The sequence below is a fragment of the Pseudophryne corroboree genome, chromosome 4, assembly GCF_028390025.1.
Source record: "Pseudophryne corroboree isolate aPseCor3 chromosome 4, aPseCor3.hap2, whole genome shotgun sequence".
In the NCBI taxonomy this organism is placed as follows: domain Eukaryota; kingdom Metazoa; phylum Chordata; class Amphibia; order Anura; family Myobatrachidae; genus Pseudophryne; species Pseudophryne corroboree.
Window position 1 is genome coordinate 870,332 of NC_086447.1, and position 18,592 is coordinate 888,923.

General features: G+C 52.8%; 1 protein-coding gene across 1 annotated transcript in view; it reads left to right on the forward strand.

Moving 5' to 3' along the window:
- SNX17 (sorting nexin 17) overlaps window positions 1-18,592 on the forward strand; it is a 216,076-nt gene that overhangs the window by 181,383 nt on the left and 16,101 nt on the right. The window contains exons 8-10 of the mRNA XM_063916496.1: window positions 4,927-4,996; window positions 8,757-8,849; window positions 16,557-16,760. Of these exons, the coding sequence (XP_063772566.1) occupies window positions 4,927-4,996; window positions 8,757-8,849; window positions 16,557-16,760 (367 nt within the window). The remainder of the gene's footprint in view (window positions 1-4,926; window positions 4,997-8,756; window positions 8,850-16,556; window positions 16,761-18,592) is intronic.

An 18,592-nucleotide genomic window follows, 5' to 3' on the forward strand; every position in this document is an offset into this window, starting at 1 on the left:
CCTCCCTGGGCGGCCTTCTCTACACTGTTATACACCTCCTAGTCAGTCAGCACCTCCTGCCCCCACGCAGGAGCCTCCCTGGGCGGCCTTCTTTACACTGTTATACACATCCTAATCAGTCAGCACCTCCTGCCCCCACGCAGGAGCCTCCCTGGGCGGCCTTATCTAAACTGTTATACACCTCCTAGGCAGTCCACACCTCCTGCCCCCACACTGGAGCCTCCCTGGGCGGCCTTCTTTACACTGTTAGGTACTCTGGTGGACGACTTTCGCCCACTATGGACCCTCCTATGTCGCTACCGCCCACTATAGTGAATCCGCCTTGGGTGGATACCATGTCTAATCAGATGTAACAGCTAACTCTGACTATACAAAAGACTCTGACAGGGCATAAAGATGTCCCTGGTTCCTCTATGCAGGCCACTTCATCCTCCCAATCCACAGTCTTATCAGACTTGTCATCTGAGGAGAAGGGTGAGAATACAGCTGTCTCTGACACAGACTCAAGAAGCAAAGGCGTCTGCTACTTCTGTGTTTAACACGACGTATGCTTTGGCTACGTTCTTGGAAAGTAGATTTGTATTCCAAGAAAACTTCGGAAGTTCTCCCTTTGCGGGTGACATTCTCTTTGGTGAAGAGCTAAATAAAATTGTGACATCTTTGGCTGCAGCCAAAACGGCCTTTTTACCCCCTACTAATCCTGCTCAGCAGGTCAAAAATGATTCCTTTCATCCGTAAGGAAAAGCTGAAGGACATTCATTCCCCAGGCAGTCACACAGTGCAAAACCATCTAAGGCCAAGGCCAACAAACCTGAGCTGCTAGTCAACCTGCAGCCTGATGGGGCGTGCCTCCCCCTGGGAACCTCAGGGTGGGAGGCCGACTGCTACACTTCGCACACATTTGGACCATGACCACTTCAGATGCTTGGGTGCTAGAAGTTGTCTCTTACGGGTACGCCGTCTTGTTCAAGGGATGCCCCCTCAACAGTATTTCACCATGGGCCTACCATCGTACCCGAAAAAGGCTAAAATTCTACAGTCTGTGGTCAGTTCACTTCTACACTCAGGAGTGATTGTGCCGGTTCCTCAGTCCCGACGGGGCAGAGGCTACTACTTGACCCTGTTCTTAGTTCCGAAACCCAACGGGTTACACCGGCCTATTATCAATCTCAAATCTTTAAATAAGTTTGTGAAAGTTTCCAAGTTTCGCATGAAAACATTGCGGTCCATAGCTATAGCCATGGAACCTGAGGACTTTATTGTTTCCCTAGATATACAGGATGAGTATCTGCATATTCCTATTGCTCCTTTGCACCTTTGGTTTGGTATTTGCAACCAACATTATCAATTCCAGGCACTGCTATTTGGCCTGGCTATAGCCTCCAGAATTTTTACCGAGGTTATGGCTGTCATGGCAGCACACCTCCATCGCCAAGGTATTCGAATTCTCCCATACCTGGACGATTTCCTGATTCTGGTGATGTCACACGACGTTCTCCTCAGTCATCTCCAAATGACAGTCTTCCTGCAAAGTCACGACTGGCTAATAAATTGGAGAAAAGCCTCCCTTACTCTGTCAAAGGATGGTACATCTGGGAGCACTTCTATACTCTTAAAGTACTGATGGTGTCAACATTCGACATGGTCGCGTTTGCTCTGTTTCATTCTCGCCGTCTGCAAAGACTGATTTCCAGGTGGAACGGAAAACCTCATCGCATTAGATCACAAATGGTAACACTGACTCCGGAGGTTCGGCTGTCACTGACTTGGTGGCTCCAAGACCAGCAGTTGAACAGGGGACGCCCCTTCTGGGTCCTGCTCACGACAGATGCCAGCCTTTTGGGCTGGGGTAGCGGTGACCGAACAGCATTCATTTCAGGGACGTTGGACTCTGGAGGAGTCTCACTTGCCTATCAATGTGTTGGAGTTGAGAGCAGTGTACAATGCGTTGACCCTAGCCCGCACTCTCCTCCAAGACAGACCAGTTCAGGCTAAGTCATACAATGCCACAACAGTGACATATATAAATCATCGGGGCGGCACTCGCAGCAGGATGGCGATTCAAGAGGTGTCCAGAATTCTCCAATGGGCCGAAAGTCATCTTCCAGCCGTATCAGCGGTATTCATTCCAGGAGTACTCAACTGGGAAGCGGACTTCCTCAGTCGTCAGGATGTTCACGCTGGAGAACGGGCTCTTTACCCAGACGTTTTCCAACTCCTGATGGACAGATGGGGCCTACCAGATGTGGATCTCATGGCCTCACGCCTCAACCACAAAGTTCGGAACGGTCTTTAAAATCTCCAGACTTCTACAACATGGTTCAGAGTTAGGCTTAAGACTTGCCTCTCTCAAAGTGGGTAATTCAAACTGGATCGCGGCAGCGATCACAGTCTGAAGCCCTTTGTGGAGTGTTTACGCGCACCCCGTTGCCTAGTGAGATGCTAACAGCATCTCAGGGCTGCGATCGCCTCTGTCTGATTGACAGGCAGAGGTGGGCGCGGGACGGGAAGGGGTGTGCCAACGACATTTGAACGCCGTTGGCGGGGTGAGGTCCGGACCACGCAGGCGTGTCCGGACCATTGTGGGGGTGGGCCTCGGCGGCTGTGCAACATCACACACAGCTGCTGCGACACAGGATGCGGTGGGTAGTTACATGTTTTTGTACCCTTTGGGTAGGGGGGGGGGGGGGGTAGGGTCTGACGTGCTAAATTTAGCACATCTACAATCAGATCTGAATTACAGAATTACACATTTCTGCATTATCTGTTTGGTTCCAGCGCAAGATTGCCTCACTTGCTGATGTACGCACATTCCTTCAGGGTCTCATTCGCTTACAACCTCCTTATGTCCCTCCAGTAGCTCCATGGGATCTGCCTGTTGTGTTGAACAATTTTCAAGAGCCCCCCTTTGAACAATTGTCTGACTTAAGAGCCCTCTCCTATTTCCCCACTTCCTTATTTTCCATAAGAACAAGACGGTTCTCTGAACTAGACCTGGTTACCTCCCTAAAATGGTTTCTTAATTCCAATTCTTTCTGGACTTACCTGCTAAAGAACGATCTTTGGTTGTGGTTCGTGCTCTTAAGGTCTATGTTGACCATACTAGCTCCATCAGACGGTCTGATGCCCTGTTCATCCTTTTTGGATTTCACAAACGTGGTTGGCCTGCTAATAAGCAGACACTGGCTAGATGGATTAGAATGGTCATTGCATATGCCTATACTCACCTTCCTGTACCAGCTTAAATTTCTTCCCATTCTATTCGGTCTGTAGGACCCTCTTGGGCGGCACGCCGTGGTGCGTCCACCGAACAATTGTGCAAGGCGGCTACGTGGTCTTCGTTCCACACGTTTCTTAGGTTTTATGCCTTTGATTCATTCACCTCCCAGGATGCTTCCTTTGGATGTCAGATTCTTTTATCCTGTCAGGCGCGTCCCCTCACTTGAACTACTGCTTCAGGACATACCAGATGTTCCCTGTGGAACCTATGAACCCTGATGAAGAAAAGAAGAGTTATGGTAGACTTGATAACTTTCTTTGAAGTTCATAGGGTCCACAGGGCGCCCATCCTGAAGCACCTGGCCTCTCTGGGTTTTTCTGGCAAAGGACTCTTGTTCCTCTCTCCCTTCTGGGAGACTGTGTTCTTATGTGCCTACCATCTTTCTTCTCTCCTTTCCTCTTCCTGCTTTTAACTGGTTCACAAAACTGAATGCCTGAGCATAGAAACAGGGTTATAGGGGAGAAGAGCCAAGCATTCTGGTACAAGCTGAAAGCTTTAACTGTTTGGTGCCTGACTCTCATTCACTACCTTCAACCCTGATGTTCTCTGTGGACCCTATTAACTTTGAAGAAAGAGAGTTAACAAGGGTAAGTCTACTATAAAACTCCTTTTTTGGTGGCGGTAAAGCAGATTTGTTCCTTGAAGAAGTATTGATCACTCAAGAGGAAACACTGGTTCAGGAGTGGGTCAGTATTTAATGTGAAGGGCAGAGAACAGTGGTTTCACCAGGTAGAGTTGTTCCTACAGGAAGCATCCATCACTCAGGAGGAAGCACTGGACCAGGAGTGGGTCAGGAGCTGGAGGTAGTGTGGGGGTAAGGGATCCTGAGGGAAAGGCAGAGAAACTTGGCCTCAGCAGGTAGTGTTCCTGGAGGAAACATCCATCACTCAGGAGTAAACACAGCCATGAGTAGGTCAGGAGCAGGAGGTAATGTGGAGTTAAGGAATCCTGAGGGAAAACAGAGAACAGTGGTAGCAAGTGTTTTAGACAGACCATGTGAGAAACCGGCCTAAAACAGTGGTGAGGCTGGGAAGAGCTGGGAGCCAAGGAGACTGTTATGAGACCCTGAAGAGGTGACTAGGCGAAGACCATGGCCCCGAGTATTGGCAGCAATCCAAAATGGCAAAGGAACAAGGTGGGCAGGCCAGAGTGTCTACATGGTGATTCCTTGGATGGTCAGCGGAATTATAGTTATAATGGGAGCTGGGGGGGCCAATAATTCAGTGGAAAGAGGAGAAGGTTGCTGTGGTGGTATCAATTAGTGGTGACGATCCTGATAGCATTCCATACAGCACAGGTAGAGATGAGTTCATAATCAATAATTCTAGGTGCATTCAGCGGTAATGTGGTAGACAGTGGAGCAGCGATGATGTAACTATCTCCTTGTAACGTGATGATGTCCCTATACTTTCTGGTTATTAGATATTAGATGATTTCACTTTCCTGGATATTGTCTTTATAAGATGATGATATCAATATTTCCTGGTCATTAGAGCTTACATAAAGATGTTACTCTCTTTCCTGTTTAACAGTCCTTGTGTACGGTTGTGACTGTCTCTTTCCTGGTTATTAGATTTTGTATAAGGATGCAACTGTCTCTCTTCCCTTTTACTCCTATGTTCATGTTGTGAATTTTTCCTCCTTAGTTACTGGGACTCCTCGTATGACGATGAAGTTATGGAGAACAGAGTGGGTCTAAACCTGCTATATGCTCAGGTAGGTGACACTACTAATGTTTGGGCAGGTTACTCTCAGTCATGCTGTAGCAGTAGAGTAGGAGGCTGAGGATGTGGAATGATTGGGCAGGTTACTCTCAGTCATGCTGTAGCAGTAGAGTAGGAGGCTGAGGATGTGGAATGATTGGGCAGGTCACTCTCAGTCATGCTGTAGCAGTAGAGTAGGAGGCTGAGGCGTGGAATGATTGGGCAGGTCACTCTCAGTCATGCTGTAGCAGTAGAGTAGGAGGCTGAGGATGTGGAATGATTGGGCAGGTCACTCTCAGTCATGCTGTAGCAGTAGAGTAGGAGGCTGAGGATGTGGAATGATTGGGCAGGTCACTCTCAGTCATGCTGTAGCAGTAGAGTAGGAGGCTGAGGCGTGGAATGATTGGGCAGGTCACTCAGTCATGCTGTAGCAGTAGAGTAGGAGGCTGAGGCGTGGAATGATTGGGCAGGTCACTCTCAGTCATGCTGTAGCAGTAGAGTAGGAGGCTGAGGATGTGGAATGATTGGGCAGGTCACTCTCAGTCATGCTGTAGCAGTAGAGTAGGAGGCTGAGGATGTGGAATGATTGGGCAGGTTACTCTCAGTCATGCTGTAGCAGTAGAGTAGGAGGCTGAGGATGTGGAATGATTGGGCAGGTCACTCTCAGTCATGCTGTGGCAGTAGAGTAGGCAGCTTGAGGCCGGGAATGATTGGGCAGGTCACTCTCAGTCATGCTGTAGCAGTAGAGTAGGAGGCTAAGGATGTGGAATGATTGGGCAGGTCACTCTCAGTCATGCTGTAGCAGTAGAGTAGGCGGCTTGAGGCCGAGGAATGATTGGGCAGGTCACTCTCAGTCATGCTGTAGCAGTAGAGTAGGAGGCTGAGGCGTGGAATGATTGGGCAGGTCACTCTCAGTCATGCTGTAGCAGTAGAGTAGGAGGATGAGAATGTGGAATGATTGGGCAGGTCACTCTCAGTCATGCTGTAGCAGTACAGTAGGAGGCTGAGGATGTGGAATGATTGGGCAGGTTACTCTGTCATGCTGTAGCAGTAGAGCAGAAGGCTGAGGCTGTGGAATGATTGGGCAGGTCACTCTCAGTCATGCTGTAGCAGTAGAGTAGGAGGATGAGGATGTGGAATGATTGGGCAGGTCACTCTCAGTCATGCTGTAGCAGTAGAGTAGGAGGCTGAGGCGTGGAATGATTGGGCAGGTCACTCTGACATGCTGTAGCAGTAGAGTAGGCGGCTTGAGGCCGAGGAATGATTGGGCAGGTCACTCTCAGTCATGCTGTAGCAGTAGAGTAGGAGGCTGAGGATGTGGAATGATTGGGCAGGTCACTCTCAGTCATGCTGTAGAAGTAGAGTAGGAGGCTAAGGATGTGGAATGGTTGGGCAGGTCACTCTGTCATGCTGTAGCAGTAGAACAGGAGACTGAGGTCCAGTGATATTACTTTCCACCCTGCCCTCACCCATCACTCTGTCCCCCAGTGATATTACTCTCCCTCCTACCCTCACTCATCACTCTGCCCCCAGTGATATTACTCTCCCTCCTACCCTCACCCATCACTGCCCCCCAGTGATATTACTCTCCCTCCTACCCTCACTCATCACTCTGCCCCCAGTGATATTACTCTCCCTCCTACCCTCACCCCTCACTCTGCCCCCCAGTGATATTACTCTCCCTCTTACCCTCACTAACCCATCACTCTGCCCCCCAGTGATATTACTCTCCCTTCTACCCTCACTCACCCATCACTCTGCCCCCAGTGATATTACTCTCCCTCCTACCCTCACCCCTCACTCTGCCCCCCAGTGATAGTATTCTCCCTCCTACCCTCACTCACCAATCACTCTGCCCCCAGTGATATTACTCTCCCTTCTACCCTCTCCTATCACTCTTCCCCCCAATGATATTACTCTCCCTCCTACCCTCACCCATCACTCTGCCCCCCAGTGATATTACTCTCCCTCCTACCCTCACTCACCCATCACTCTGCCCCCAGTGATAGTACTCTCCCTCCCTCACCCATCACTCTGCCCCCCCAGGTATATTACTCTCCCTCCTACCCTCACCCATCACTCTGCCCCCAGTGATATTACTCCCTCCTATCCTCACCCATCACTCTGCCCCCCCGTGATATTAATCTCCCTCCTACCCCCCAGTGATATTACTCTCCCTCCTGCCCTCACTCATCACTCTGCCCCCCAGTGATATTACTCTCCCTCCTACCCTCAACCATCACTCTGCCCCCCAATGATATTACTCTCCCTCCTGCCCTCACTCACCCATCACTCTGGCCCCCAGTGATATTACTCTCCCTCCTACCCTCACCCCTCACTCTGCCCCCCAGTGATAGTATTCTCCCTCCTACCCTCATTCACCCATCATTCTGCCCCCCCAGTGATATTACTCTCCCTCCTTCCCTCACTCACCCCTCACTCTGCCCCCTATTGATATTACTCTCCCTCCTACCCTCACTCTGCCCCCCAGTGATATTACTCTCCCTCTTTCCCTCACCCATCATTCTGCCCCCAGTGATATTACTCTCCCTGCTACCCTCACCCATCACTCTGCCCACCAGTGATAGTACTCTCCCTCCTACCCTCACCCATCACTCTGCACCCCAGTGATAGTACTCTCCCTCCTACCCTCACTCACCCCTCACTCTGCCCCCCAGTGATAGTACTCTCCCTTCTACCCTCACTCTGCTCCCAGTGATATTACTCTCCCTCCTACCCTCACCCATCACTCTGCCCCCCAGTGATATTACTCTCCCTCCTACCCTCACTCACCCATCACTCTGCCCCCCAGTGATATTACTCTCCCTCTTACCCTCACTCACCCATCACTCTGCCCCCCAGTGATATTACTCTCCCTCTTACCCTCACTCACCCATCACTCTGCCCCTAGTACTCTCCCTCCTGCCCTCACCCATTCTTCTGCCCCCCAGTGATATTACTCTCCCTCCTACCCTCACCCATCACTCTGCCCCCCAGTGATATTACTCTCCCTCCTGCCCTCACTCACCCACTCTGCCCCCCAGTGATATTACTCCCTCCTGCCCTCACTCACCCATCACTCTGCCCCCCAGTGATATTACTCTCCCTCCTGCCCTCACTCACCCATCACTCTGCCCCCCAGTGATAGTACTCTCCCTCCTGCCCTCGCCCATTACTCTGCCCCCCAGTGATATTACACTCCCTCCTACCCTCACTCACCCATCACTCTGCCCCCCAGTGATATTACTCTCCCTCCGACCCTCACCCATCACTCTGCCCCCCTGTGATAGTACTCTCCCTCCTGTCCTCACCCATTTCTCTGCCCCCCAGTGATATTACTCTCCCTCTTACCCTCACCCATCACTCTGCCCCCAGTGATATTACTCTCCCTCCTTCCCTCACTCACCCACCCCTCACTCTGCCCCAGCGATATTTCTCTCCCTCCTACCCTCACTCACCCATCACTCTGCCCCCCCAGTGATATTACTCTCCCTCCTACCCTCACTCACCCATCACTCTGCCCCCCAGTGATATTACTCTCCCTCCTACCCTCACTCACCCATCACTCTGCCCCCCAGTGATATTACTCTCCCTCCTGCCCTCACTCACCCATCACTCTGCTTGTGTTGCTGACTCTTTGGAATCTCGTAGTCGGCATGTCGGCTGATTGGTGACATCAGAATGTGATAGAGACTGGTGTGTATGTTGCTTCTGATGTAATGTGATGACGCCTGTGCCACCGGCATGTCACCTTTCCTCTCGCTTCCTCGCAGACCGTCAGTGATATTGAGTGTGGCTGGGTGCAGGTGACCAAGGATCAACATCGGCAGCTGAAGTCTCTGCAGGAGAAAGTCTCCAAGAAAGAGGTACAGCAGCAGCTGGGGTCATGGGGAAGGTTTAACTACAGCACACTACCAGTAGCTTCTTCATGGGACTGGTGCTGGGCAGAGGGATGGAGCCTGTGCCGGTAGCTGGGCAGAGGGATGATGCCGGTAGTTGGGCAGGGGGATGGCGCCTGTGCCAGTAGTTGGGCAGAGGGATGGCGCCTGTGCCGGTAGTTGGGCAGAGGGATGGCGCCTGTGTCGGTAGCTGGGCAGAGGGATGGTGCCTGTAGCTGGGCAGAGGGACGATGCCGGTAGTTGGGCAGGGGGATGGCGCCTGTGCCGGTAGTTGGGCAGAGGGATGGCGCCTGTGTCGGTAGCTGGGCAGAGGGATGGTGCCGGTAGCTGGGCAGAGGGATGATGCCGGTAGTTGGGCAGGGGATGGCGCCTGTGCCGGTAGCTGGGCAGAGGGATGGTGCCGGTAGCTGGGCAGAGGGATGATGCCGGTAGTTGGGCAGAGGGATGGTGCCGGTAGCTGGGCAGAGGGATGGTGCCGGTAGCTGGGCAGAGGGATGATGCCGGTAGCTGGGCAGAGGGATGGCGCCTGTGTCGGTAGCTGGGCAGAGGGATGGTGCCTGTGTTGGTAGCTGGGCAGAGGGATGGCGTCTGTGCCGGTAGCTGGGCAGAGGGATGGCGCCTGTGCCGGTAGCTGGGCAGAGGGATGGCGCCTGTGTCGGTAGCTGGGCAGGGGGATGGCGCCTGTGCCGGTAGCTGGGCAGGGGGATGGCTCCTGTGCCGGTAGCTGGGCAGAGGGATGGTGCCTGTGTCGGTAGCTGGGCAGAGGGATGGTGCCTGTGTCGGTAGCTGGGCAGAGGGATGGTGCCTGTGTCGGTAGCTGGGCAGAGGGATGGCGTCTGTGCCGGTAGCTGGGCAGAGGGATGGCGTCTGTGCCGGTAGCTGGGCAGAGGGATGGCGCCTGTGCCGGTAGCTGGGCAGAGGGATGGCGTCTGTGCCGGTAGCTGGGCAGAGGGATGGCACCTGTGCCGGTAGCTGGGCAGGGGGATGGCGCCTGTGCCGGTAGCTGGGCAGAGGGATGGTGCCTGTGTCGGTAGCTGGGCATAGGGATGGCGCTTGTGCCGATAGCTGGACAGGGGGATGGCGCCTGTGCCGGTAGCTGGGCAGAGGGATGGCGCCTGTGTCGGTAGCTGGGCATAGGGATGGCGCTTGTGCCGATAGCTGGACAGGGGGATGGCGCCTGTGCCGGTAGCTGGGCAGAGGGATGGCGCCTGTGCCGGTAGCTGGGCAGAGGGATGGCGCCTGTGCCGGTAGCTGGGCAGAGGGATGGCGCCTGTGCTGGTAGCTGGGCAGAGGGATGGCGCCTGTGTCGGTAGCTGGGCAGAGGGATGGTGCCTGTGTTGGTAGCTGGGCAGAGGGATGGCGTCTGTGCCGGTAGCTGGGCAGAGGGATGGCGCCTGTGCCGGTAGCTGGGCAGAGGGATGGCGCCTGTGTCGGTAGCTGGGCAGGGGGATGGCGCCTGTGCCGGTAGCTGGGCAGGGGGATGGCTCCTGTGCCGGTAGCTGGGCAGAGGGATGGTGCCTGTGTCGGTAGCTGGGCAGAGGGATGGTGCCTGTGTCGGTAGCTGGGCAGAGGGATGGTGCCTGTGTCGGTAGCTGGGCAGAGGGATGGCGTCTGTGCCGGTAGCTGGGCAGAGGGATGGCGTCTGTGCCGGTAGCTGGGCAGAGGGATGGCGCCTGTGCCGGTAGCTGGGCAGAGGGATGGCGTCTGTGCCGGTAGCTGGGCAGGGGGATGGCGCCTGTGCCGGTAGCTGGGCAGGGGGATGGCGCCTGTGCCGGTAGCTGGGCAGAGTGATGGCTCCTGTGCCAGTAGCTGGGCAGAGGGATGGTGCCTGTGTCGGTAGCTGGGCATAGGGATGGCGCTTGTGCCGATAGCTGGACAGGGGGATGGCGCCTGTGCCGGTAGCTGGGCAGAGGGATGGCGCCTGTGCCGGTAGCTGGGCAGAGGGATGGCGCCTGTGCCGGTAGCTGGGCAGAGGGATGGCGCCTGTGCTGGTAGCTGGGCAGAGGGATGGCGCCTGTGTCGGTAGCTGGGCAGAGGGATGGCACCTGTGTCGGTAGCTGGGCAGAGGGATGGCGCCTGTGTCGGTAGCTGGGCAGAGGGATGGCGCCTGTGTCGGTAGCTGGGCAGAGGGACGGCGCCTGTGCCGGTAGCTGGGCAGAGGGACGGCGCCTGTGTCGGTAGCTGGGCAGAGGGATGGCGTCTGTGCCGGTAGCTGGGCAGAGGGATGGCGTCTGTGCCGGTAGCTGGGCAGAGGGATGGCGCCTGTGTCGGTAGCTGGGCAGAGGGATGGCGCCTGTGCCGGTAGCTGGGCAGAGGGATGGCGCCTGTGCCAGTATAACACTGAGCCGGCGATGCTATGGGAAGTGTAAATTAATAGTAATATTCCCATTGGGATATATCTTGTCTCATGGACAGAATAATCGGTCTCTGTGTACTATTGCTCTGGATTTCCACTAAGGTCTGTGCATAGAATTACTGGTCAGGTCTATGGCACTGTGCGGAGACTGTTGTGCATAGTGTCCAGGAGGGCACCGAGTGGTAAGATCTTATTACTAGCGCTTGGTGTCCTCAGGAAGAGACACTCTCTGTATTATGTTCCCCAGTGTCTCCCATCACTTACTGGTCAGGTCTATGGCACTGTGCGGAGACTGTTGTGCATAGTGTCCAGGAGGGCACCGAGTGGTAAGATCTTATTACTAGCGCTTGGTGTCCTCAGGAAGGGACACTCTCTGTATTATGTTCCCCAGTGTCTCCCATCACTTACTGGTCAGGTCTATGGCTCTGTGCGGAGACTGTTGTGCATAGTGTCCAGGAGGGCACCGAGTGGTAAGATCTTATTACTAGCGCTTGGTGTCCTCAGGAAGGGACACTCTCTGTATTATGTTCCCCAGTGTCTCCCATCACTTACTGGTCAGGTCTATGGCACTGTGCGGAGCCTGTTGTGCGTAGTGTCCAGGAGGGCACCGAGTGGTAAGATCTTATTACTAGCGCTTGGTGTCCTCAGGAAGGGACACTCTCTGTATTATGTTCCCCAGTGTCTCCCATCACTTACTGGTCAGGTCTATGGCACTGTGCGGAGACTGTTGTGCATAGTGTCCAGGAGGGCACCGAGTGGTAAGATCTTATTACTAGAGCTTGGTGTCCTCAGGAAGGGACACTCTCTGTATTATGTTCCCCAGTGTCTCCCATCACTTACTGGTCAGGTCTATGGCACTGTGCGGAGCCTGTTGTGCATAGTGTCCAGGAGGGCACCGAGTGGTAAGATCTTATTACTAGCGCTTGGTGTCCTCAGGAAGGGACACTCTCTGTATTATGTTCCCCAGTGTCTCCCATCACTTACTGGTCAGGTCTATGGCACTGTGCGGAGACTGTTGTGCATAGTGTCCAGGAGGGCACCGAGTGGTAAGATCTTATTACTAGCGCTTGGTGTCCTCAGGAAGGGACACTCTCTGTATTATGTTCCCCAGTGTCTCCCATCACTTACTGGTCAGGTCTATGGCACTGTGCGGAGCCTGTTGTGCGTAGTGTCCAGGAGGGCACCGAGTGGTAAGATCTTATTACTAGCGCTTGGTGTCCTCAGGAAGGGACACTCTCTGTATTATGTTCCCCAGTGTCTCCCATCACTTACTGGTCAGGTCTATGGCACTGTGCGGAGCCTGTTGTGCATAGTGTCCAGGAGAGCACCGAGTGGTAAGATCTTATTACTAGCGCTTGGTGTCCTCAGGAAGAGACACACTCTGTATTATGTTCCCCAGTGTCTCCCATCACTTACTGGTCAGGTCTATGGCACTGTGCGGAGCCTGTTGTGCGTAGTGTCCAGGAGGGCACCGAGTGGTAAGATCTTATTACTAGCGCTTGGTGTCCTCAGGAAGGGACACTCTCTGTATTATGTTCCCCAGTGTCTCCCATCACTTACTGGTCAGGTCTATGGCACTGTGCGGAGACTGTTGTGCATAGTGTCCAGGAGAGCACCGAGTGGTAAGATCTTATTACTAGCGCTTGGTGTCCTCAGGAAGAGACACACTCTGTATTATGTTCCCCAGTGTCTCCCATCACTTACTGGTCAGGTCTATGGCACTGTGCGGAGCCTGTTGTGCATAGTGTCCAGGAGGGCACCGAGTGGTAAGATCTTATTACTAGCGCTTGGTGTCCTCAGGAAGGGACACTCTCTGTATTATGTTCCCCAGTGTCTCCCATCACTTACTGGTCAGGTCTATGGCACTGTGCGGAGCCTGTTGTGCATAGTGTCCAGGAGGGCACGAGTGGTAAGATCTTATTACTAGAGCTTGGTGTCCTCAGGAAGGGACACTCTCTGTATTATGTTCCCGAGTGTCTCCCATCACTTACTGGTCAGGTCTATGGCACTGTGCGGAGACTGTTGTGCATAGTGTGCATTATTACATTTATTATAGTTTTCTATAATACCTGAGATTAAACCGGACAATATGTTATATAAGAACAGACTGATACACACAGGTCTATAATATATAGATACATAATTATAGCGAGTATTTATGTATAGAAGACAAAGGAGAGAGGGCCCTGCTCTCGTGAGTTTACATTTTATAGAGGATACAGGTGGATAGTATAGGGGAAAAGGGCAGAGAATGAAGAGTCAGGACGAGCGGTGGTAAGTTGGAATAAAACTAAATAATATTTAAGTAGCACCCATGGACACTGGAGGAAAATCTAATGGCACGAGGCAGAGTATTCCAGAGGTTAGGTGTGCCCGGGACACTCCTGAATGTGGTAATGAGGTGATGAGGCTGGAGGTGTAGGGTAGGAGCGGTGAGGTGATGAGGCTGGAGATGTGAGGAGATGAGGCTGGAGATGTAGGGAGGAGAGGTAAGGTGATGTGGCTGGAGATGTAGGCAGAAGCGGTGAGGAGATGAGGCTGGAGATGTAAGTAGGAGCAGTGAACAGATAAGGCTGAAGATGTAGGGTGGGGCAGTGAGATGATGGGGCTGAAGATGTAGGGTGGGGCAGTGAGATGATGGGGCTGGAGATGTAGGGAGGAGCGGTGAGGTGATGAGGCTCTAGATGTACGAAGATGAGATGAGGCTGGAGATGTAAGGAGGAGCAGTGGGGAGATGAGTCTGAAGATGTAGGGAGGAGCGGTGGGGAGATGAGTCTGAAGATGTAGGGAGGGGCAGTGAGATGATGGGACTGGAGATGTAGGGAGGAGCGGTGGGGAGATGAGGCTGAAGATGTAGGGAGAGGCAGTGAGATGATGGGGCTGAAGATGTAAGGAGGAGCAGTGAAGAGATGAGGCTGAAAATGTAAGGAGGAGCAGTGAGGAGATGAGGCTGAAGATGTAGGGAGAGGCAGTGAGATGATGGGGCTGAAGATGTAAGGAGGAGCAGTGAAGAGATGAGGCTGAAAATGTAAGGAGGAGCAGTGTGGAGATGAGGCTGGAGATATAAGGAGGAGCGGTGGGGAGATGAGGCTGGAGATGTAAGGAGGAGCAGTGAGGAGATGAGGCTGGAGATGTAAGGAGGAGCAGTGAGATGATGAGGCTGAAGATGTAGGGAGAAGCGGTGAGGAGATGAGGCTGGAGATGTAAGTAGGAGCAGTGAAGAGATGAGGCTGAAAATGTAAGGAGGAGCAGTGTGGAGATGAGGCTGGATATGTAGGGTGGGGCAGTGAGATGATGGGGCTGGAGATGTAGGGAGGAGCGGTGAGGTGATGAGGCTCTAGATGTACGAAGATGAGATGAGGCTGGAGATGTAAGGAGGAGCAGTGGGGAGATGAGTCTGAAGATGTAGGGAGGAGCGGTGGGGAGATGAGTCTGAAGATGTAGGGAGGGGCAGTGAGATGATGGGACTGGAGATGTAGGGAGGAGCGGTGGGGAGATGAGGCTGAAGATGTAAGGAGGAGCAGTGAGGAGATGAGGCTGAAGATGTAGGGAGAGGCAGTGAGATGATGGGGCTGAAGATGTAAGGAGGAGCAGTGTGGAGATGAGGCTGGATATGTATGTAGGAGCGGTGAGGAGATGAGGCTGGAGATGTAAAGAGGGGCATTGAGATGATGCGGCTGAAGATGTAGGGAGAGATGGTGAGGAGATGAGGCTGGAGATGTAAAGAGGGGCATTGAGATGATGCGGCTGAAGATGTAGGGAGAGATGGTGAGGAGATGAGGCTGGAGATATAAGGAGGAGCGGTGGGGAGATGAGGCTGAAGATGTAGGGAGGGGCAGTGAGATGATGCGGCTGAAGATGTAGGGAGAGATGGTGAGGAGATGAGGCTGGAGATATAAGGAGGAGCGGTGGGGAGATGAGGCTGAAGATGTAGGGAGGGGCAGTGAGATGATGCGGCTGAAGATGTAGGGAGAGATGGTGAGGAGATGAGGCTGGAGATATAAGGAGGAGCAGTGAGGAGATGAGGCTGAAGATGTAAGGAGGAGCAGTGAGGAGATGAGGCTGAAGATGTAAGGAGGAGCAGTGAGGAGATGCGGCTGGATATGTATGGAGGAGCGGTGAGGTGATTAGGCTGGAGAAGTAAAGAGGGGCATTGAGATGATGTGGCTGAAGATGTAGGGAGGGGCTGTGAGGAGATGAGGCTGACGATGTAGGGAGGAGATGAGGCTGGAGATGTAAGGAGGGCCTGTGAGGAGATAAGGCCGAAGATGTAAGGAGGAGCGGTGAGGAGATGAGGTTGGCGATGTAGGGAGGAGCGGTGAGGCTATGAGGCTGAAGATGTAGGGAGGCATGGTGAGGCTATGAGGCTGGAGATGTAGGGAGGAGCGGTGAGGAGATGAGGCTGGAGATGTAGAGAGAAGCGGTGAGGAGATGAGGCTGGAGATGTAGAGAGAAGCGGTGAGGAGATGAGGCTGGAGATGTAGAGAGAAGCGGTGAGGAGATGAGGCTGGAGATGTAGGGAGGAGCGGTGAGGAGATGAGGCTGGAGATGTGAGGAGATGAGGCTGGAGATGTAGGGAGGAGAGGTAAGGTGATGTGGCTGGAGATGTAGGGAGGAGCGGTGAGGAGATGAGGCTGGAGATGTAGGGAGGAGCGGTGAGGAGATGAGGCTGGAGATGTGAGGAGATGAGGCTGGAGATGTAGGGAGGAGAGGTAAGGTGATGTGGCTGGAGATGTAGGGAGGAGCGGTGAGGAGATGAGGCTGGAGATGTAGGGAGGAGCGGTGAGGAGATGAGGCTGGAGATGTGAGGAGATGAGGCTGGAGATGTAGGGAGGAGAGGTAAGGTGATGTGGCTGGAGATGTAGGGAGGAGCGGTGAGGAGATGAGGCTGGAGATGTAGGCAGAAGCGGTGAGGAGATGAGGCTGGAGATGTAGAGAGAAGCGGTGAGGAGATGAGGCTGGAGATGTAGAGAGAAGCGGTGAGGAGATGAGGCTGGAGATGTAGGGAGGAGCGGTGAGGAGATGAGGCTGGAGATGTAAGGAGGAGCGGTGAGGAGATGAGGCTGAAGAATGTCAATTAGACAATGTCCGTAAGATGGGGTATATTATATGAGCTGTATAGTGACTGGGGATATTATACGTGTCAGTGACACGCGGCCGGTGCTTCATAGTGATGGGGATATTATACGTGTCAGTGACACGCGGCCGGTGCTGTATATTGACTGGGGATATTATACGTGTCAGTGACACGCGGCCGGTGCTGTATAGTGATGGGGGATATTATACGTGCCGGTAACGTGTGATTTGTCTCTGCACAGTTCATCCAGCTTGCGCAGACGCTGAAGTATTACGGATATCTGAAGTTCGATCCCTGTATCACAGACTTCCCGGAGAAGGGCTGTCAGGTCATTGTAAGCGCTGGGAACAATGAGCTCAACTTCCAGGTGAAACTTCCTAACGAGCAAATGAAAGAAGGGAGCTTCAAGGTGACCCGTATGAGGTGCTGGCGCGTCACGTCATCGGTGAGCGCATATACATGTAACATAAGTAATGTGTCCGTGTCCCATCATGTGATTCCTACAAAGCTCCTCTTCCTTTTCCTGTTACCCTCTGTGCTGCAGATAACGGGAACACCCCGCATACAGTGTAACAGGTAACAGTAACACCCCGCATACAGTGTAACAGATAACAGTAACACCCGTCATACAGTGTAAAAGATAACAGGAACACCTCACATACAGTGTAACAGATAACAGGAACACCTCACATACAGTGTAACAGATAACAGGAGCACCCGGCATACAGTGTAACAGATAACAGGAACACCCGGCATACAGTGTAACAGATATCAGGAACACCCGGCATACAGTGTAACAGATAACAGGAACACCCGGCATACAGTGTAACAGATAACAGGAACACCCGGCATACAGTGTAACAGATAACAGGAACATCCGGCATACAGTGTAACAGATAACAGGAACACCCGGCACACAGTGTAACAGATAACAGGAACACCCGGCATACAGTGTAACAGATAACAGGAACACCCGGCATACAGTGCAACAGGTAACAGGAGCACCCAGCATACAGTGTAACAGATAACAGGAACACCCGGCATACAGTGGAACAGATAACAGGAGCACCCGGCATACAGTGTAACAGATAACAGGAACACCCCACATACAGTGTAACAGATAACAGGAACACCCGGCATACAGTGTAACAGATAACAGGAACACCCGGCACACAGTGTAACAGATAACGGGAACACCCGGCATACAGTGTAACAGATAACAGGAGCACCTGGCATACAGTGTAACAGATGACAGGAGCACCCCACATACAGTGTAACAGATAACAGGAACACCTCACATACAGTGTAACAGATAACAGGAACACCCGGCATACAGTGTAACAGATAACAGGAGCACCCGGCATACAGTGTAACAGATAACAGTAACACCCCCCGCATACAGTGTAACAGATAACAGGAACACCCCACATACAGTGTAACAGATAACAGGAACACCCGGCACACAGAGTAACAGATAACAGGAACACCCGGCATACAGTGTAACAGATAACAGGAACACCCGGCATACAGTGTAACAGATAACAGGAACACCCGGCATACAGTGTGACAGATAACAGGAACACCTCACATACAGTGTAACAGATAACAGTAACACCCCCCGCATACAGTGTAACAGATAACAGGAACACCTGGCATACAGTGTAACAGATAACAGGAACACCCGGCATACAGTGTAACAGATAACAGGAACACCCCCCGCATACAGTGTAACAGATAACAGGAACACCTGGCATACAGTGTAACAGATAACAGGAACACCCGGCATACAGTGTAACAGATAACAGGAACACCCCCCGCATACAGTGTAACAGATAACAGGAACACCCCACATACAGTGTAACAGATAACAGGAACACCCCACATACAGTGTAACAGATAACAGGAACACCCGGCATACAGTGTAACAGATAACAGGAACACCCGACATACAGTGTAACAGATAACAGGAACACCCCCTGCATACAGTGTAACAGATAACAGGAACACCCGGCATACAGTGTAACAGATAACAGGAGCACACGACATACAGTGTAACAGATAACAGGAGCACTCGGCATACAGTGTAACAGATAACAGTAACACCCCCCGCATACAGTGTAACAGATAACAGGAACACCCGGCATACAGTGTAACAGATAACAGGAACACCCGGCATACAGTGTAACAGATAACAGGAACACCCGGCATACAGTGTAACAGATAACAGGAACACCCGGCATACAGTGTAACAGATAACAGTAACACCCCCTGCATACA